The sequence below is a fragment of the Electrophorus electricus genome, chromosome 14, assembly GCF_013358815.1.
Source record: "Electrophorus electricus isolate fEleEle1 chromosome 14, fEleEle1.pri, whole genome shotgun sequence".
Lineage (NCBI taxonomy): Eukaryota > Metazoa > Chordata > Actinopteri > Gymnotiformes > Gymnotidae > Electrophorus > Electrophorus electricus.
In genome coordinates, this window is record NC_049548.1 from 9,845,413 (window position 1) to 9,867,458 (window position 22,046).

General features: G+C 42.3%; 1 protein-coding gene across 2 annotated transcripts; it reads right to left on the reverse strand.

The window, feature by feature from the left end:
* Positions 1-3,072: 3,072 nt before the first annotated feature.
* On the reverse strand, positions 3,073-16,155 carry synpo2lb (synaptopodin 2-like b). Of its 2 annotated transcripts, none has more exons than XM_027002640.2 (4): positions 15,802-16,155; positions 12,520-12,677; positions 11,641-12,365; positions 3,073-7,747 (listed from the first exon to the last, which is right to left on the reverse strand). In XM_027002640.2, exons 1-4 carry the CDS (start codon positions 15,901-15,903, stop codon positions 5,091-5,093), a joined length of 3,642 nt encoding a protein of 1,213 aa, XP_026858441.2. In that variant the 5' UTR covers positions 15,904-16,155; the 3' UTR covers positions 3,073-5,090. The 2 variants fall into 2 exon arrangements, with proteins under 2 accessions (XP_026858441.2, XP_035389377.1); XM_035533484.1 differs by lacking the exon at positions 15,802-16,155 and adding an exon at positions 13,121-15,155.
* Between the last annotated feature and the right edge of the window lie 5,891 nt (positions 16,156-22,046).

Genomic DNA, 22,046 nt, shown 5'->3' on the forward strand with positions numbered 1-22,046 from the left:
TGAGTTACACAGATAGAGAGAGAGAGACAGAATAAGGTCAGCTGATAAACAACAAAGCAACCAAGACTTTTTTTATCCTAATCTTTTGTCATCTTTACCAAGTGTCCTAGTAGATCTGGCGGGCACTGTAAGTTATGAACTTGGACTCATTTGTTAGGTTGTGGCGTTCTCTTTTGGCTGACCTCCACTGAGTATCACAGACAGCACCACCATCCTCATCATCACTATCCCACCCTCCAGTCCACTGCTCCTCAAGAGGGTCACCCCTCCCCCTCCTCCCCCAACGCATGCAGTGTAAAACAAAAACAAACGTAATGATTTCACAGTCTGTTAAGAAGGCTGTGGAAGTGCTGTGCACATGGTGAAGATGGCCAGATGACTCCTGGGGTTAGAAACATAGGTCACTGTAGGTTCAGTGCTGGCTTTTACCAGCACTCCTAGAGCCACTGACCTGTCTCTAAAGTTAGCACCTGAGACCCTGACATCTGAGCACCACCCAAGGGCCAGCAGGCACTTCACCTTATGGAGGAGGGTCACATTACAGATGCAAAGCTGCAAAGTTCACAGTAGCAAAATAAGTCTCAGACTACATCAGACTCTTGTATATAATTGGTTAGCATATAGGCCTACACGGCATTTAGGCTACATTCGATCTATTGCACAAAGAGCATCACAAGATCATCCAGAGAATGAATGGTTGTTCTAGTATGTCAACACAGTACTGATTCGCCTTCTGAGAAGTTAAACCTACGCCACTGTTTATTACACTTGTTGATATCTTCCTTATATAGACTGTTATTGTAGAATTTCTACCTCCTCTTTAACTAAATAAATAAATACACCGCAACGCTCTACGGGGCAATTTCTCTGTGGTTAGTTTAGCAGCAGTTGACTTAAATTAACTGCTTAAATTTAACCTGGTTGCTCTGTCAAAATAAGCACGAGTCTACCTGATCCACCACTATGCTTCCCCTAATCCGGATGTACTCTCAAATTACGCTTAGCCCAGCTAAATAATAAGGACATATTTTACTATATAAACACTTTCAAAGTTGTCAGTCAATATATTATGTTATATTAAAATTAACTTTTAAAAGTAAGTTTCATTTTCACCACATAGGGCATATATCCTATTTAAATATCTGATTTTAAATACAAATACGAAAATGTTCAAATTGTCCTCCCACAGTTCATTTATACTCCGCAGATAATAACCTATTTTATTTCAGCTCTAACCTAGCAATAGAAATAACACAAAGTCTATGTATATCACTGGGCCTATTTGTCTCATTTCCATTACATTACAATTATATATCCATGGCGGGTTTTTAAATTATTAGCAGCATCGAATACCAATCAGTACCCATGACACACGACAGCATCCAAATTAAAGCCCGATTCGAGGAAGGGCATTACAGCGGAGCGCTGCTCGGTGACCCGGACTATACTGGCTGTGCCGATACCCGCGTACGCCTCTCCGACTGCGTACTGCACTCGCGGAGCTACGATTAAATAGAAGTCACAATAAAGTGCTCTGCTGCATTGAACGGACTTTCAGAGCTTACTCTAGTATGGTAACATGCTTTCGGTGATTTAAAAGCCGATTTGCCCGCGTCAATGTGGGATTGCGCACCATCCCTCAGAGGGCAAGCAACATCACAGCCACTTGTGCAGTGCTCCACAATTTGGCCATCTGGGACGAGCACGGTGTCCCACACTCAAGGAGCTGCACAACTGGACGGATCGCAGCACGTATGCAGCACACGGATCGCATACTGAAGGCATTGCATGCAACCATTTAGTAATCATTGCAAATATGTTTTAATTGCTCTACCTGGCTAGCGGTTTTTCTCCTTTCTTTTGTGTTTGTGTGAGGGAAGGGGTGGTGAAAAATAAAATGTTTGAGATAAGATGCGAGTCTGCAAGAGCTTCCCACAGGTCATCTTTAGCTTCTCTGTGCAATACATTCTTAAAAAGCCTAATAAACCGTTCCTCTAGTTGAGCATGGTAACGCAGTTTGTTTAATTAAGCAACATAGCATTTTAATTAAAACATGCCATGAAGTCCACAAAACATTACGGTGGAAAGTACATAGGCCTGTGTATAGAACATTAAAATGGGCTATTTGACATCTAGTGACAGATGTATGATGTTTAAATGACAGCAATTGGGTTTAGAGGAAACTGCAGCTGAGCTTTAAATGGCAGCTTTCAAAGATACAGCAACAGAGTTGAACAACCCACGTGACTCACCGAGCTTTAAACAGGTTAAACTCTGAACCACGGCTAAGATAATGCCGAGCAATTGCCCCTACAAGTGTCAGCATAACTGCACAATAAAACGGCAACATTGAAATTTACAGCGTATAAAAAAATATATACAAAGGGGAGGTGATCTGGACATCAATTTGCTGGGGAGGGAAACATTTTGGATCTTTGAATTAGCAACACCTGTTGTGGATGGTCTGTATGAATTTGAGTTGTCACCATTCTTGTACGTGACTGATTTGAGAGTAAGTAGCGTGATATTTTCAAAAGAATAATCACACAAAGAATCATTTGGTGTTGGAATTTGTTTCTCTGTTTAGAATTGCTGTAGAAGATCTGTAGCGATGGTGACCTTTATCGATTGTGTGGGATACAGTTTTTGCTTGTTTGTTGTTTATAAAATGGCATATTGTATATCTGTTGTCCATTGGGAAGATGAGGCTGGAATTATACAGAAGTAGTCTATAAAAGAAAGATATCAGCATCAGTGACCTTAGAAGACTGAAAGTGAAATGCTGTAAATGTTCTGTGACCTTGATAGTTATTTGAGTTTGGAATTTTCCTTTTTAGACTATAGAACTCAAGACTCAGCATGAATTGATTAAAGTGGATCGCAAGAACTTAGTCAACTTATCTTAACGCACATTTTCTTCGCCTTATAACTAAGCAACAGCGCCCCTCTGTGTGACGGTAAGATTACTGAACTAAGTGCCACAATAGGTGACTGCAAGATTGTTGCACTGTGTGGCTTGATGCACTTACATGGGACCCTGAAAATAGCAAAGGAGAAGCAGGAAATAGAAAGTGATGCAACCCAATTTTAAAATTTTATTTTTATTGCTATAGTTTCAGTGTCTCTAACATTAAATATCCTTCTTAGTTTCTTTTGTAAATGTTGGCTTCTTAATCATAGTGTTCTCATGAGTCGTAGTCATAGTGAAAGGCTTTTACTACAGACACTTTTACTAACAACTACTAATGCAATTATAATGTAAACATAAACTAACAATAAAACAACTAAAAATCTACGTAAATGCATAGAATACATTTTAACAAACCTAATAATAAATCATGAAAATGAACATCTCAGTGTACAACACCTATGCGTCCTATAACTAAACCACAGGGATTGCTACTGATCATCCATCCCTCTAGCCTGTCCCATTTCTTAAACCATAATGTAATCAAATAGTTACAGCACTTAGTGTAACTTCCAACAACCAACATTCAAAACTCAGGAGATACGGTACAAACCACAACAGATAGCAGAGCTGTGAGCAATCGCCAGTCATGGCTCTTAACTGGAGCAGAAGGTAATGAGGCGAGTATATGCGTCAAGCAGCCAAACCGATGTGTCCCCATACAGGTGTAATTTGGCCTCCAGGTTTGGGCTGCATCTTGTGGTTTGGTATCATGTCTCTCTCCAGTGACGAAATTGATCAGTCTTGTTTCTTTCCACATGGATATCCTCTGAATCCTTTGAGCATCTTTCCCTTCTCACTTTGTCAAAACCACGGTGCTTCATTGTCCTTCACAGTTTCAAATAAATCAGCTTCTTTATAACCTCTTGTGACAACTTTGACACATGTATACAAACCCTGCAGAGTGTTTGAGTTTCACACCAGCCAAAGGTAGTCCATAACTCCCAGCAGTGTGAGGAGCTACAGTGTGAGGAGCTACACCTCTTCATAGATCATCTTTGATCTTTATCTCACTTTGATCTTTGATCTTTTCAGTGCCATGGAAGTCTTTTTTTTGTCTAGTGTTCTGTTACCTTTGATGACTTAAATCTTGCCCATGGTGGTTCCTCATCACCCCAGTTCATAAAATAGCATGCCAGATTACATAAGGTTATCATTATTATGAAAAATCACAGACAGTAGTTTGGATAGATTAATATGTTTGTGACAAGTGTGTAAATGAAGTGACCGTATTGATAAGAAAATGCATATATTACTTGTGAATAAATCACATAATTGCTGTTATTACATTCAGTCCTATTAAAAAGGAAGTTTACCTTTTTCACATTTGAGCCAGTCTAAATACATATAGGACAATTTTTAGCCACTCACCTCATGCAGCTTTAAGATTTGTTTGTTTTTGTCAATAAAGTTTTGAAAACTAAATTATAATCAGACAAATTTGTCTCCAAGTGTACTAAGTGAACATTCAACATAAATTTCCTGAAAACATAATTTTTAAAGGCATTAACCAGCAAAAATAAAAAGAAAGAAAAACAACATGGAAAAACAAACAGCTATAATCTCTGAGGGAAGCATCGCCATTAACAAGCATTATGAAGCTATTTGGTAACTTTGTTTTTTTCCAGTTGCACTGAGTATATTTAGATTGGTACAGTACTTCGAGCTATTGCTCTGGCAGATTAATACATTTATATGATTTGAACATGCAAAGGCAGTTAAAATAACTAGATGCTTTAGCCTCAAAAGCCTTTTCATGACCAAGAATGTTGATGAAGTCATTATGAGGGACATTTCGAGAAATGTCTGTATCAGGTGTGTATACAATGTGGGTAATATGGATTTTGCAATTGAGTGTGGGGTGATCAGTAGGTTTTATTTTAATATGTTTTAAACAAATTATTCAAGCAATTGACATTAAAAAAAACTGTCTAAGGGCCTTAGATATTGCTCTTTATGTGTTTAGGCTCAAATGTGCAAAAAGGTGTGAACTTCTCCTTAAATATTGTGTCTGCATTACAACAGAACTGTTTCACAAATGCACTGTAACACCTAAGCTTCAGCTAGAAGCAGTGACATGCACAGTGTTCTTTCATGCCGGTTCTTGGTGGCAGACTGTATTTCAGTAGAGCATCGTTCCAGGCCTCCACACCTTGGGCTGCAACCCCACATTGGAGGTGCTGAAGCGCGGTCTGGGCACCCGCAGGTTCTGGCTGTTTCCAGCCACAGCCGAGCGCACACCTATGGGAGACAGGGGGCTCAGCTCTGGGGCACTGTTAAACTGCTTGACTGCCTGGAATGGTGTGTAGGCGTGCCCAGGGGCGGGAGGCAGGATGGTACTGGCATTAGGCATAGGTGTGGTGGAGAGCTTGGGCAGTGCAGGCAGTGGTGCTGAAGGAGCAGGAGGCGGGGGTGAGAAGGGCGCAGCTGGTCGCGGAGCGGTGGGAGGAGGGGAGTGGGTGTCTGAGTACCACAGAGGCTCAGCTAGCGTGGTGGCTGAGCGCGGGACAATAACCGTGGGGCACAGGGAAGTGGGCGCTGACATTGGCGTGGGAGTGGAGAAGCGTTTGATCTCATACACACGGGGGGATTTGACAGGGATCTGCCTCGGTGGGTTCAGGGTGCCGGCCTCCATGCCATTCAGGTGCTGTCTCTGCTGGTGTTCTTGCTGCTGATAGGTAGGAGCAGTCTGCGGGACTCCGCCCCCATAACTGAACAAGGAGGAGTTGAGCTGGTAAGGCTGTCTGCTCATGAAGTCCAGTGCTTTAATGCCTTGCTTGTGTTGGCCAGGCATGGCCTTGGTTCCACTCCTTGCAGCCTCATTCACCTTACTGCCTCGCTGGGCCACTGGGGGGCAGGAGGGGGACAGCAGTGGATTATAGTTGATGGGGGGAGGGGCACGTACATTGGGGGAATATTTCCAGTGACATGGGAGGGAGGGTGTTGGTGAGGGTTCACGGGGCTGTGCTGGAGATCTGGGCTGCTTGTCTACCACATAACGATCCATGCGACTCTGTCGACGTGCAAACAGTTCTGCCCCCTTCCCTCCCATCTGGGGGATCTCAGGAGTGGATGGGGTTGGCTTTGGAGCCACAGGTGGAGGCATCCTGGTCCTCTGACCTTGCATAAAGTTGCAAGCCTCGGCACCCAGCTTGAGCAAATCCTCCTCAGGACCTGATTCACATCCAAGCTCTAACCCAGAGCGGGACCTGTCGTCTAAATTCTGCACTAGAGACAGGAGCTCAGGGTTGTAGGATGCAGACTTCTTCTCTTCGGGTTTACTGAACATTGGCTTTTTAGCCCCGCGGCGACGGGCCTCCTGCAGAATTCCTGTGCGGGTGGCCGGCACAGAGATCCGCTGCTCTCGAGAAGAGATTTCTGCATTTGAATTGGAGAGCGGATACTGTTGGGCCATGACTGCTGTTCCTGGTGTAGTGGTCGCCACGGAGATGTATGGATAGAAGGAAACTTTGTGAGCTGCTGATGGCTGCACATTTGGGCTCTGGGGGACCTGTGCAGGAACTTGATCAGGAGTAGGGACGGGCGGAGGAGCTGTGGGAGGAGCTGCGGGAGTTGCAGGGGAAGCACCGAAAGGGGAGATATAGGACTGTGGTGACACAGGAGTTGGTGGTGGAGGTTGATATGGGTTGCTAGCTATGGTGGGCAGAGGGCTGAAGGGCATCATCTGCACTGGTGAAGAAGAGAAAGGCTGGGCAGGTGTGGCTGGGGCTAGGTTAAAAGATGGAGTAGCCATAGGAGAGAGAGGAGCAGAAGTGGATGAGCTCTGTGGGGAGAAACCTGAGGAAAAAGGAGCAGAGGCCACTGAGGAGGATGGAGAGAAGACAGATGTTTGACCACAGAAGGTGGCTGGTCTCGGGGGGATGTACAGGGAAGCAGTAGAGATTGCTTTCTTCCCATCAGGGGCAGAAGGAGAGAAAGAAACTGGCACTGTTGCCACAGACACTGCCTGGGCCTGCAATGGGGCCTTCTTGGCAACACTTGGCCTGAAAACCACCGGAGCTGTTGCAGCCCTGTGGCTGACGCAGCCAGGGGTGAAAGGCCTGGCAGTCCTGTTGTAGATGGAGCTGCTAGAGGAGGGGTCTGACTGCTCTGGTATAGCTTCTGGCACAGACGGCCCAGGGGCATGTCCAGGAGGAGCCAGCACAACACTGGTCCGGCTCACAACCACAGGGTCGCCATTCACCTTGCTGGCACTGAGAGAAGAGAATGGGGTTACTGGAGTCATGGGTGTGTACATCACTGCAGCATCAAGCTGCTGCTTCTGAGGCATGGGTGTTGGGGTCACTGGGGTCACAGGGGTCACTGGGGTCACCGGGGTCGATGTGTGTCTCTCAGCCTTCTTTCTCTGCTGCTCAAAGAGCTGTGCCCCTTTCCCCGAGGTGCCACTCAGGCTTGGGCGGCCCTCCACGTCCCTGTCTGACACTACACAGGCCGACGTCCGCCTCTCCAGGACATCCAGGTAGCCGCTGTCCCAGGTGGGGTCGGGCGCAGCCCAGAGACCGTCGTCTAGCTCCGACTCGCTGCCAGCTAAGAGGCTCTCGTCCTCGGTCTCTCCTTCAGTGTTACTGCAGCTCTCGCCGTCCACGCTGCCAAAACAAGTGAGTGTGTACTTCTTGGCACGCTGCCGACGCTTCTTGAACATAAGCACACCTTTGGAGTGAGGATTGGGCGCGTCCGTGAGGAGCGAAGCGATGGTGCGGCACTTGGAGCGTGCCTCCTTCACCTGTCTCTCCTGCACACTATCGCCTCTGTGCAGCTCTGAGGATGAAAGGAAATGGTTAGAACATATACCGCAGTGAGAGCACAGCTCGAATATATATGAACACAATTGTATAATGAGGTTGGATAGCAGGTCAAGAAGAATATTCATTTCAGTGGTAAGACCTTATAGATTCTGTCATGAATTTGTGAAGGTATCTGTAAGCACTATTAGAGGAATATTAAAATCTTCATATAAGCTTGCAGGCATTTGTGAGACATCACACAGAAGGAATGTAGGATCCCTAGTGTGAGTTACTGTCAACACAGTTAATTAATGCTAATTGCTCACCTAAATTTTAATGACCTGACTGTTAAGAATGCAGTCTGCATTTTAAAACAGTAATTTCAGAGGCATTTACAGTATAAATAGACCAAAGACCAAAAACACTATATCTGACAGAAAATTGTATATTTATTATTTGTCCTGGTCCTAACCTATATAAGCTTATATTTTAGATCTTGTTTGATCTTTTTCAAAGAATGTAACATTTTCACAATAATAAAAGTTCTGCAATAAGACACTCTAATGCAGTGGGGTTGAAAGCATGTCTGGCACAGATATACCCATCATGAATCAATGAGCTCATCCCTCACTACAAATAGCCTAGCACATTCTGACAGCAGGGGAGAGTGACCTCTGTAGAGACAAGAGAGCAGTCCACAAACACGACCAGAAACAGAACAAAACTACTATGTCTGAAAGAAACAAGATGCAATTAAAATCCTACACTTTTACATGAGTGATGCACACATCTAAAATTGAAGGAGAGCACTGTGAACTAAAAACAGAAATGAATCTCAATTTTAAATCTAGCACTTTGAACCTCCGAACACCCTACCTATTATAAATCAAATCCAAAATGTGTGATTTATTTATTCTAAGTGATAAACCTTTAAATAGACGGCAGTGGATTTCCTTCAGGGGATCAATAGAGTTAATCTTATCTTGTCTTCATTAATTTGTCTAATCCAATGCTGAAAAACCAGATTCAAAAACAACTAATAAGAAAGTTCTACTCTGATCAAACCTTAACCCAGCACCTCAAACCAGCTCTGAATACTTACAAAAGAGTCAATGTCAATATTTCTAGTCTTGTCACAAACACAGTCTGGATCTCTTTGCTTCAATTTCTATTTTAAGGGACTGTGTCTTCCCCAAATGCCAGCGTTAACAGATCAGACACCTTCTTAATGCTAATTCACATCATGTCATGCAAAGTTGAAAAGAAGCTCTCAGCTTTTACCTGCGTAAGCAGCAGGTTCTATGTGCTCAGCCTCAGGAGGCAATGTGAGGCTCTTCATGTTGGGCAGGAAAAAGTGTGTTTGTTCCCACCGTCACGCCATCAGATTTAAATAAAAGGACACATGCACTCACATGCAAGTGGAGAGGAGCCAGCAATCCACATCCCATCCTGGATCCTTCGGTCCACGACCTGCTGCAAGACCTTTTAAATACCTTTTGTCTAACCACAGGACCTTACTTCAGGCTGAAAGGAACCCCATTATGTCATTCAAACTATTTCCAGTCAGTGAGCAGCACTGACGAACATGGCCCACCTGTTTGGGCTCACCACTCCCTGTCTGTTGGGACTGCTTGGTAAGAGCCCCTGGGCTTAAAGCATTGTTGGGATCCACAGGGACTCCCAAGGGTCGCTGTTAAGAAACTACTCGTTATGACCATTGGCACTTCTTACTGTAACTGTCACATTAAGATGTCTGTGTTGACACCTCACAGTACATGGCCACAACCAGTTGTGATCAACTGTCAACAGTACAATCTTAACATCATCCCTGACTTCAGTTCTATAAATCAGTCTCAGTTAATAAGAGAAGGGTGTTGTCTTTGAAATCAAATGAAACCAGTCTATTTTTCTTCAGCCCCTAAATCGCTAAATTGTTTGCTGTATATTTCACCTCAAATTCTTTAGTCTGAAATCAACAGGTCAAATCATTTAGAACTGTATTATCACTTTTGGAGCTATATTTCACTAATATAGTTTGATAGATAAGTTTTATAGTTACCATAATAAACTTAAGCTGCAGTCCATATCTTCTTTTGTGAGAGTGAAACACATTGTCAGGCAGATTCCCTTCCTAGACTGCATCATAGGCAGGATAGATTTTTTTTTTTTTTACCACTACTGAGCAAGTGAATGTGTATTGTCTTATTATGTCCTACTAACTGTGAGGGCAAAGGGCGGCAGTTAGAATGCTCCCTCGCACTAAAGTATCATCTTTCAATAGAACACAGCTATACAAGAGCTTCCACATGTGGACTGCATTACTCTGTAAACAGGAATGGAGTTATATGCTACCAAATGAGCTACCAAAGGGTTCCCTTAAGCAAGTGGTTACTCTACCATCAGCTGAGAGGACACCAATTCAAACCCTTCAAAGGCAGAGCCTAAAATACTAGCTAGATATGCTATGTGCACTATAGCCTATCTGCACTGCATAATGTAAAACATTGAATAAACTTCAGCCCTATTTTTATTTTTTATTTTTTTGTCTTAGCAATAGATATAGATGCAGTTTTTAGATCATGAAATAGGAAATAAGAATTTGGTGATTTTATTATTGTTTGATAATGTTGTTGTTATTTTTTTAATGTTGATTAGTACAGATACACACAATGTTTCAGTTCCATGAAAACGAGGTTCTGATCTGAGTGTACCTCATATATCCCAACAAGGAAAGGAGTACATAAAATTCTTCTGGCCAGAAACAAGCAGATGGCTCAGTAGATCAATAAGAGATGAAAAACAAAATGAATGTAAGCGCTGGCAAGTCCCCTAATACATGCAGAAGTGACAGCGAACAGCAGCTGGACATGCCTTTCCAGACATGCAGCAGACACACTGGTGTTATGGGAGTGAGTCAGGTGGAAAATATAGCCCTGAGCTCTTCCTCGCTCCCTTCCCTCTCACCCGATGGCCTCTCTCCCATGAAGCCTTTTCATCAGGGCCATGAGGAACCCCCATTCCTCATATAAGCTCATGACCAACCAACTCCACTTACAAAACCACAGCACAAAACTGTCCAAAGCTATCATGTCCACAATATTTTCATCCTTGTAATCTTTTTGTCCAGGTTTGTTCTGTCCTTCCATCATAGCTTTACTGCCAAGTTTTCATTGCATTGTTTATATTGTGCGCATGTTGTTTCAGTTGGATGTGTTGTGTTGTTTTAATAGTGGTTTATTTTTATTTGATATTATTGTGCAACATTTTGGCTGACACTTGTATTTTATATGCATTATAGAAATAATGGTGACTTGACTTGATCCCAAGTAGAAGTTGTGGAAGCATCCGTATAATTTGTGTTTATGGCATATATATATATAACTAGCCCTGTTAGGAGGGGTCACTAAGTGACCAGCTAGTACCGATATTCAGAATGTTTCAGTTCCATGAAAAGGAGGTTCTGATTTTATTTGACTTTCTCTGACAAAGTATTTCACCTCCACTCATAATTATGTTAATAGGTGACAGCATTGCATGAATGAATGTAAATGTGTCAGAGTATTATGGTATGATGTTCATCACTTCATGGTCTGAAGTATGTCTGAATACCATCAGATCTTGATTGGGGGCCCCTCCTGGCTCAGTGGACTAGCCTTTTAATAACTGCTCTCTTGGAGCCAACATTCAAACTGCCCAAGTCCAATAATAGTGTATGAGCCCGGACCCCGAAAAGGGCCCGGAGCAAAAAAAAAAGCGGCTATCATTGCTGTACTCAGAATGGAATGGTAGAGCTAAGACAGACATGTAATTCAGATAGAGAGTGCATTACTTGATACAACCATTAATCTCAATAGAATTTGTGGCACAGCAATGTTCCTTGTATGTGTGTGTGTGTGTGTGCGTCTGTGTGTGTGCATGTATACTCACTAGCTTGCTTGGCCTTATCCATGTACGTGACAGTGAGCTCTTCATCCACAGGGTTATCCACAGGCCCCACCATGGGCACCAGCTGTCTGTGAGAGGCTAGCATGAGGGCCTCTTTGGCCCGCTCTGGGGACACCAGCGGTGGGGGCACTGTGGGAGGCTCTTGGAAACCACTGTCCACCTCTGCAGCACCTGTTGGGCTTTGGTCCGAGTTCTCAGAGGAGTTCTCAGCCTGAGAGGACCACCCCCCATGGCTGGGCTGGTAGACCACCTCTCTACGGGCCACTCCAGGCAAGCCCTGGTGCTGTGGCCCCTTGTCTTCCAGTGTGCCATTAGGAACAGCCCAGCTCTGACTCTGAGTGTACACATAGGCATCAGGTGCGCTTTCGTAGCCACTCATCTCGGAGTTGTCCTCGTGGCGGGGTGAGCCTCGCCCGGGGCCCTTGGCGGGCGAGCCACTGGGGCTGCGGCGCTTCTGCCTGCGTTGTCTCTCTTGAGCCACCACGTCTGCGTCACTGTCGGTTTCGCCGTAGTACGCCTCGCTGTCCGGGGGCGACCTCAGGAGCTCAGGGCCACTGGAGGGAGACATCACCCCCCCTCTGAGGACACATGGAGGTTTGGAGGCAGATGGGGGTGACAGGGCTCTCATTGCTGCCCTGTACTCTTTATCAATGCGAGGGGAGGGGGCACGGTCTGGCAGCACTACTGACTGAAACCCTGCCACGGACCTGAACAGAGCAAGAGAAAATAATATCCAATAATAAAAATCATACCAAACAGAAGAGCTTAAAACTTCAGGTTAAATGTTGGAATCAGGTAAACAATCAAAGAACGGCAGCCATTATTATAAATGAAGTGCTTGCCTTGTTGATGGGGACTCACCCTAATCTTTTAATCTGCAGCTGAAGGGTTCCCTGGCCACTGTCAATGAGATTCATTGCCTCAGCATGAGACAGTTCTCTGCAGGAAATGTCATTGACTGAAACTAGTTCATCTTCCTCCCGAAGACCTCCTCGGCATGCCTTACTGCGCTTCCTCACCTGCATCAGCAGAGGGAGACAGTCAACATAAATAATCTTAAACTGACAAACTTTACTGAGTCTAATTACATCATCTTAAGAGTTCTGTATAAGAGTTCAGTGTAAGGTAAATAAAAAATGTATTTTTATTTAACTACTATCTATACATAGAAATGTCAAATTGTTTTTACTACTGTTTATTGCTCAGTTGTTTTCTATGCTATAGCTATTATTGTACCAATCATTGACAAATAAGTCAAGCTTTAACGTGGATACACAAAAAGCTAAGGTTTATTCACCCTTGCTACCTGTAAACAAATTAATAAACTACCTCCAGAATTCAAAAAAGAGGTTTGTACAGGTTGATATGGATGACTCTACATCTAAATGTTTGCCTGAAGATAGCAACTATTTTGTAAAGATTTATTATAGTTATTATTTGTTTTTGACAGATTGGCACTTACTTTCCAGAGCATGCCAGTATTGACAGGATGGTTGTATGTCCGTCTTTATGTTCTAGCTCTCACCTTCCATTATAGGAGTTTTCCTTTTACAAAACAGAGCTGTAAACTACATTCAACAATCTGGTAAATTAAAGCTCTTTTCTGTACCTAAGGTTAGAAGGAAGTATTTATAGAAGTTTGTCATCCAAATTTGCTCATGTTCTAGAGCCATTTTATCAAATCATTATCAAATTTGTTTTAATCACGATCCTCTAAATAACTGTTCCATCCACCATCACCTTGCAACCAGAAATATAACACTACTATATTAACTTGCTCTTCCCAGAATGCACCACTGAACAGCCTCAATCTGAGAGGCATTTATCAGAATCTCTACCACCATCATCAAACATGTCTAACACATGTCTAACAGGAGTGAAAAACAAAACAAAACATGAAAGCCTAATTCTAATACACTTTGGCCTGCTTTTAAGTATAAAATGGACAGAGAATGTGGACAGGTCAGGCAGCACACATGGCTGGTGCCAGAGCAGCCACTGCCCTTCTGTCCAGGCCATGAAGGGCATTCTGTGAATGTACCATGTGTTCCCCTTCCAGCCTAAATAAGGACCTCAGCTTTTGTCAGGGGACAGCTGTCAGTGAGCTACAGCAGGTCCTGGATGAACGTGTACAAGAGCTTGTGCTTGAGTGGAGGACAAGTAGCAAAGCAATGAAATGGAAAAGAACATAAAATCATTAAGCACATGTGAGGCAGGGACGGTGTATATGACAGGTACATGAACATGTCCAAACCGTATTAGTAGTGAACAGTGAGAAGATCATCAAAGTACTTTTGAAACACTGCCAGAACACTGTCTGAATGTTGTTGGCTGAGTAAGTGTTACTGAGGTCGTTCTGCATGCCGGCGTTAAAAGGGGCAATCAGACTGGCTGGAGGATCAGATCGGGCAGTGGAAACAAAGCCATGCCACAAATGGAAAGGCAGATAGAAGTTTCCAGAGGTGACCTTGGCTTTAATGGAGGAGCTGGGCAAAGGGGTATTGCTGGACCTTGTAAAAACAATGAAAAAATAAATTCTTCTTTAAAATAACATTTTATTTTATATTTGTCATTGCCTTACAAGACTTGGAGCTCAAGAGTAGGATAATCTACCACTTATGAGCACTCAATCTAGACTAGACTGTACCAAGCCATGGCTCATCACTCTAAAATAGCCCTTAGATCAGGGAAAATGCATTGCACACAGTCATCACTTAGGAAATGTGGCACAGCATATGGGTAAATATAAGTCTGAGCTTGTAATTCTAGTCAGACCTAAGATAACATCCACATTTAGATAGGCATCAGAAAAAGTGATACTTGAAAAGATTTGGATTCCATCAGAAGCCAAAGGAAATGCAGACAATGTGATGAGTGAAGTTATGCCATGAAGAGCCTGCTAGGTTTATCAGTAAAGCCAGTGAATGAGACATTTCAGACTTTAACTTAAGAATTCATCAAAAATATCCAAAGGCAACCTATAATAGACAGAAATAGATATACTGTAAATCTGGTATAATATAGGGTGCACTAAAATAATGGAAGATAAAAAAGAGAATGAATGAATATTTATAATTATGTAAGATCCCTTCACTGTATATCACAAGTGTCACGGTTGGTCGGCCGGATAGCAGGAGGGACACGCCTGCTCCTCCTAGGGATCACACTCCTTACCTGCCCCATTCACAATCACCGGAGTATTGAAGGAAATCACCTGTTTGTAATCAGTGTCTGCTTATTTAAATCCACAGATCACATAAGAACATTAGAAGATCCATGACACCAGTCTCATCTAATCATTGCGCCCCTCAGAGAGACTTACTGTATGACTATTGGTTAGTTGTTAGCATTGGCAGACACTGATGGAGAATAAAGAGCAATTTGCTGCAACCCCACCTTTCGATTCTTCCGTGCCGCAATCATCACAACAAGTCTATATCATTTTATATTAGTGTATCTAAAGTCCATCTGATTTTCTCTGCATTTTAATAGAGAGATACATATCTTAAAAAAAAAAAACCCCAAAAAAACCATATATATATATATATATATATATATATATATATATATATATATATATATAATGAAATATATATATATTTCATTAGATTTTTGTGTGAAAATAAAACGTATACTGAAAAAAGGAATTATAAGAATTGCTTCAATAACTTTGTGAAGACATGTAGACATTCACTGACTTTCGCACATACTTAACTATACTAAAAGTGAAGCACCACTAAACATTGGCCTCAGTAACTCCACACTGTGCTGCAGCAGCTTTGCATGTCTTTAACACATTCTTCGCTGTCACATGCGGAACAGACTTATCATCTCAGCAGCAGGAGATCACACACTATGACCTTTGAGGATTAAAGTAAAATCACAACCCCATATATAATATTGATGGTTCGGTGTTTCCTGGTCTTGTCATGTCTGTTAGTGATCAAATTGTGTGGCCTTTGCCAGAGGATTATGGCATCATGACCATAACACACATACTAAAAAATAAAACAAGATCTACAAAAAAAGAAAGAAATCTACACAGAATCTATATGAAATAGAAATTTTTACCACTAATGACATGTGACTAAGCAAGACTGAATGGCCTCCCACCCACAAGCAGCCCAAGCCAAGCAGTCTTACCTTGGCCACTTGAAGGGGTCTCTGGTGCTCCGCACCCCCCTGCAGTCTGAAACCCCACGGCGCTCCACCCGACAGGGTGACCACTACCTCCTCTGTGACCATTGTAGTGACTGGACTGACTGTGTGCCTGTGTTTTTGTGGCTGGCCCTGGTAAGCCTCAGTCAGCTAGTCCCATTCCTAGCTTCTTAGCCCTCTTCAGTGGCCCTGCTTGCCTGCGTATTGCACTCCTGCCAGTTCTGGGAGGTGCATACAGATACCCATGCCATGCAATATTAGTCTAAGAGAGTTGGAGAGAGAGGGTCAGATAGGAGACTGAAGGATTTACATGACTGCATGTAAATCTCTCTCCCTCTCTCTCTCTCTCCTCCTCTCTCTCTCACTCTCTCTCTCTCTCTCTCTCTCTCTCTCTCTCTCTCTCTCTCTCTCTCTCTCTCTCTCTCTCTCTCTCTCTCTCGGGAATGCTGAATAGGCCCTCCCTCTCTCATCCTTCTAACCACACTTGTCCTGTCCATCCAGGCCCAGAGAATTCTGATAGTCTTTCTAAAGATAGAACAGCAGCAACCTTGTAGCTTTGTCTATGAGAGCCCCTAAAATCTGCCAATTGAAAAACACATGGGTGGAGTCTTAGTTATCCACTGAAGGGTATACTGGAAACATAATTAAAATTAGCATTATATAAAAACTGAAAATGGCACATCCTCATTAATGAGGTCAAGAAGAAACCACAGGTTATGTGTAATTGGAATCTTATACCAAACTAGGGAAAGAGGTTCTAGATTACCTATTTATTTACATCACCTAGACTATGACAGTTTGACATTTAAAAAACAGAGTATTGTTAGGCTAATGCAATTTTGGAATAGCTAAAAAGATCATTTTAATGAATAATTTCACTTCAAGGTATAAAATCTGGTCAGACACGTTATACCTTTATAAACAAATTCTTTCACACTGAACATACTGTACAGTGGGATGAAACTATAGTTATGTATTTCCAAGTTCATGCCTCTAATCCACAACTTTAGAACATCAACATCATAATATAACAAACTGTAAACTAGATCAGTTCAAGGTTTCAGGTGATGGTATACCTTTATAATGCTTCATTATGTAGTAGTTCCATGTATCAAAGTGTACTTTGTATCACTTTGTATGATGTAACAATTTCCTATATCCTATATTGTCATAATAGTCATAATGATACACTTTAAATTTATTATTTTAAAGTTTAATATTTAAAATATTATTATTATTAAAACTGTGGGCTATTTTAGCTTTTTAAGGGCCTACCTGGTGCATATAATTGAATTTTACTTGAAAGACATTTAATGACCATAGTTTTCATTAATAGTAGTATAAAACATAATTCAGAAGATAACTGAGATTTTAAATTATTATTTTTCTCTTAGAACCTTTTTTACTCTGGAGTAAAAAGTAGTTCTGGAGTAGTTGATATGGCCCTAGAGAAACAGATCTGGAGTACTTAATATGGCTTTAGAGAAACAGTTCTGAGTAGTTGATATGGCCCTAGAGAAACAGATCTGGAGTACTTAATATGGTCTTAGAGAAACAGTTCTGAGTAGTTGATATGGCCCTAAAGAAACAGATCTGAAGTACTTAATATGGCCTTAGAGAAACATATCTGGAGTTGTTTAAATGGCCATAGTTGATATGTCATTAGAGAAACAGATCTGGAGTAGTTGATTCGGCACTTGACAAACAGATCTGGAGTGGTTGATACAGCCCTGGAGAAACAGATCTTGCATAGCTGATATGGCCCTAGAGAAATAGATCTGCTCCAACCTGCTTCAGCCATGTTGCATGTCCCATTTTAAGAAAGCTCCTAATGCTATATGAGACTATGAATAAGTAAAATTCATGAGTAAAATTCAATACAATTCAGTCCAAATGATCAGAAACATCTGTTCAGCAGCCTAATTTAACCCTGTGACAAAAAGGCACTTACTGTTTGGGTGGAATGACTAAACATGTGGACATTTTGTATGTATATCTCACTTCCTCATCTATCTGTTTTTATACCATATTCATTTGTCCACACACATAATGTTGCCCTGCTGTAGAACAAACAGTAAAACTGTTGCCATAATATTTGGGCCATGTTTTCAAAATTCTAAAACAGTCACAAGCCAAAATGCTTCCATTTAGATACAACTATATTCTATGTGCTGATATCTGCAAAAATAAGGCTAATGAGGCAAATTTAGTAAAGGCGAAATCCTCACTGCAAAGAAGTCATATTTCAGAAGCCCAAGAAGCTTATCTTAAAAATGGTTTTAATTTGATCAAACCACAAAAGCTATTGATATTAATTATAAAAAGTAAAAAACAGCTCATAATTCTTAATTCATAATGTTGCCCAGTTTTCCTTCTACCCTCTGTTTGAGTGGTGATTTATTCTCAGTACAGAACTCACACTGAATTGGTAGGTTTTGAGCTGGTGCAAGGGTATCAAGCACAGCCTAATTATAAAGCACTGCCATTGTTGGGTTAAAAGTAATTGTGTAGTGGTGTATAAGTTCAAATACAAAAGGTAAGAATCCTACCATGGTTTCAGTATCACCCAGTCAACTGCTAATTTAATCCGGAATTTGATTCTGCATGCTTTTCAGCTCTGGTGGTCCACCACCCAAAAATATCCAGCCAAGAATGGTCCTTTCATCAGACACTAAGCAAATGCAGAGCCATATCCTTCTGAACTCAAAACGCATGTACAGTCCTGGATGTTTTAATCACTGTTTGTTATTGATTAGTTAATGTAACCAATTGGGAAATCTGTAGTCCCTGGACCTTGGCAGTTGTGAATTCAATACCTATGTTCTATGACATCAATTAACTACTACTGATTACAAAATCCCGAATCAGATATTGCTGTTAAGGTCTGGAGTCAAATATATTTGAGCAAAAAGATGACACAAATAGCATCATATAGTATGTATGTGTTAACTCATGCTGTCTATATCTGATAAACAATGTCACTTGTTTGAAGGCAACCATTCAGATAAAGAAATCCTTGCAATGACAAAACCATGGCTTTTTCATTGCCACATGTGGTTTTGTTTATGTCACATATAGTTTGTTAAAAATAATTATTTCTTGATCAGGGATTATTTTTTCAAAATAAACTTAAATTAAAGTTTGGATTTTTCCCTTTTTTTCAGTGTGAGATTAAGCTAATTCATCAAAAGGTGAACCATTTTACTCCTCATTAATATGGTGTGCCAATAATTGTGGGGTTGACTGTATAGAGTAACTGCGTAGTGCCTTCAGATATCCATGTTGCCATTGCCAGCACTGTAACTGAGACTCCCCTGTTTTCCCATAGGTTGCAGCCACTCACAGTCCCTAGTGGAGAGCTTGCTAAGGTGCAGAGGGCTATATATAACAAGCCTGGAGCTGTCTGAGTCATCAGTTTGACTTGATATGAAAGGATACAGGTGCCTCTACCTGAACCCATACCCTTAGTATTTCTGAGATACACTAATGACATTTTTGGTTTTGCTACATGCATATTTGAAAACCTCCAACTGTTCATTTCTTCCTTCTCCAGGTTCCAGCCAGCTCTGTGTCACGTTGAAGAGGCAGGGCAGGATGCGGGGGCGAGTTGAGTAAAATAGAGACATACGTTTACTAGCAAATACAGCACAGAAGACGTAGCTCACAGGCTATCGGGGTTAAACATCGACAACATCCATGACAAGACAAGAGACAATAGGGGCACGATAATGACACAAAATAAGGATCAGGTGAGAAACATGTGAGGGCATGACCATGCAAAAACACACACACACACACACACACACGAAGATCTTTCAGGGGGAGGGGCCGTATTGTGACAGAGCCCCTCCCCAATGGTGCGAATCCCAGCGCACCAGCCTATTGGGCCATGGCCATGAAACCTATACCAAATGGTGAGGCAGGAGGACCAAGTGATCCCATACGAGCCAGAGGGAAGGAAGACCGGGACAAAGACAACAACAAACACAGGGATGGTTACACTAATGGGAACGGGCAAAGCGATTGGTACACTAAGGGTGACATGGATAGGTACTGTGACAGGAACCGGTAAATGCACAAAATTACACGATGGAAAGTGAAAAAGTCCAGGGAAGCCAGCAGGAACTGCAGTCTGTCCCCCATTCATCGGTTGGGTTGAAGTCCATCAGACCTGTGGGGGACTGCCCCTTGATGGTTCAGGCGGTGGTGGCTCTCCTAGCTTAGGTGCAAACTGGCCAGGAGGCGCACCAGCTGTTTTGCCTGTCTCTGGGGTGGGCACTGGTGATGCTCCCTCTTCCCTCTACAAGGCTTAGGCATGAGTGCACAAGCTCTGGGGCTGTGTTCCTTAGGTAAGGGAGTGTCCTGATGAGATGATGATGCTGCCTCTCTGTGATTCACACAGGGCAGCTTACTGGCTCCAGAGCAAAACACCCGGGGCGGAGCCTTGGGTGGAGCCTTGGTTGCCGAAGGCTCGTCGCTCTTGGAGTCTGCTGACGCGGTGTCCATAGCAGAGGGAGGATCCTTATAGAAGACTTCCTCCACCTCCATCAAGATCTCCCACACTGTGAAATTCCGAGTCCAACTGGAAACTAACGTCAATAAACTCCCTACTCTCTCCACGATCCGCATAGCCTTCCTGGTAGTCCACATAGGAGCCTGCTGAGTCAAACTCCTGGTACTGGTCGTCACCGTACCAGTCCCAGTAGTCCGTCTCAGGTCTGTAGGACTTCACAGAGTACAATCCTGGACCACACTCAGGGCCCCCCAAAAATCCTCCTGCAGCACTTTCCCCTGTTGTGGGAGTCTGGAATGTGCCCAAGAGTATGGAGGGTTTTCCTGCGAGGGCTGTGAAAGTATTTTTACGTCCTTTCTTCCCATTCTTCTTTTTACCTTTCGTCCCAGGCATCCTTCGGCAGTCGATGTTCTGTCATGTTGAAGAGGCAGAGCAGGATGCGGGGACGCTACCCTTAGTATTTCTACCACCATCTATTATATACCTAAGAACTTTCATTCCTACTTACAATACAATTCTTCACATTCCACGGCCTGCAAACTCTATCCCTTACTCACAGCTACTAAGACTGAAGTGCATCTGAGTGAGAATGAAGACTTCCTCCATAGAATTATGGAAATGTGTCAATATTGTATAAACTGGGTTTCATAAGGAAGTCATAGATGATGCCATTGCTTGTGTTTTACATGTTCAAAGAGTGAAAACACTGGCTTATAAAAAATCTACTGTTAAGAAGAATTCCTGTTGTCATGAATTGCATTGGTGCTGACTTATCATCCTACAAATAAAAGTGGCTAATATTATACTTAAACACTTCAGAATCCTTCAGGTTGATGCACAGACAGCATGGATTTTTAAGGATTCTCCACTAATCTCAGCTGAGACAAAAACATCAAAGACATGCTAGTCAAGAGTGAGTTAAATGGCCATTCAGATAATAACAACACTAGATGTGCTAAATGTACATTTAACACAGCCATCAAAAATAACTGGCACAAAAAGATCAATTATCATCACCCATGCCTCTTCATGCATTACTGTGGGTATTGTCTGCTGTATTACCTGCAAGAGATTTAATCAGTTTTACACTGGCCAAACCAAGAGAAGGCTTGTTGATCCGTTTGTTGAACACAGGAAAATCAGAATTAAAGATTTGTCATTGTAAACCATAGTCAGAGTATGCAGGATCGGAGTAGGTTGAGGGGGTGTGTCTGTCAGCCATTGTCGATGGACTATGGAACCATATATCGGCCCAACCCAAGAATCCACCCCCTTCAATTGCATGCCCTCCAAAGCAAAACATTTGTTTGTTTTAATAGTTTTAATATCAGAGTTGTGCCTATGGCTGAAATTATACAGTATTCTTAGATATTTATTAGAATTTCCTACAATGCAGTTCTTTTTACAGTAAACGAGTTTATTCTATCCACCTATATTAAAGATATATTCTCTGTCATGTTAGCATGTCTAGTCTTAGATATGTGCAAGGCTATGTCAAATATAGTTTGAGCTAGTGGCAGATGGCTAGTAGTCTCATTTGCATTAGTTGCATTTGCTATATCATTTACATAGTTCCTCTTACGCATCTGCTTAGCCATCTATATGTTCTCATGTATCTCTAAATCAAGTGTACTGCTTCTCAGCAATCTATGTCACTCATTCTGAGAAACGTGCCCCAGGGCCCTGATGAAGGACAACCAGACCAGGCGAGGGACCA

Coding starts and splice junctions, on each gene's coding strand:
- synpo2lb (XM_027002640.2), bottom strand. CDS start 15,903: ATGGTCACAGAGGAGGTAGTGGTCACCCTGTCGGGTGGAGCGCCGTGG. Junction 12,366..12,519: donor CTGCAGATTAAAAGATTAGG/GTGAGTCCCCAT, acceptor TGCTCTGTTCAG/GTCCGTGGCAGGGTTTCAGT. Junction 7,748..11,640: donor GGATAAGGCCAAGCAAGCTA/GTGAGTATACAT, acceptor TTTCATCCTCAG/AGCTGCACAGAGGCGATAGT.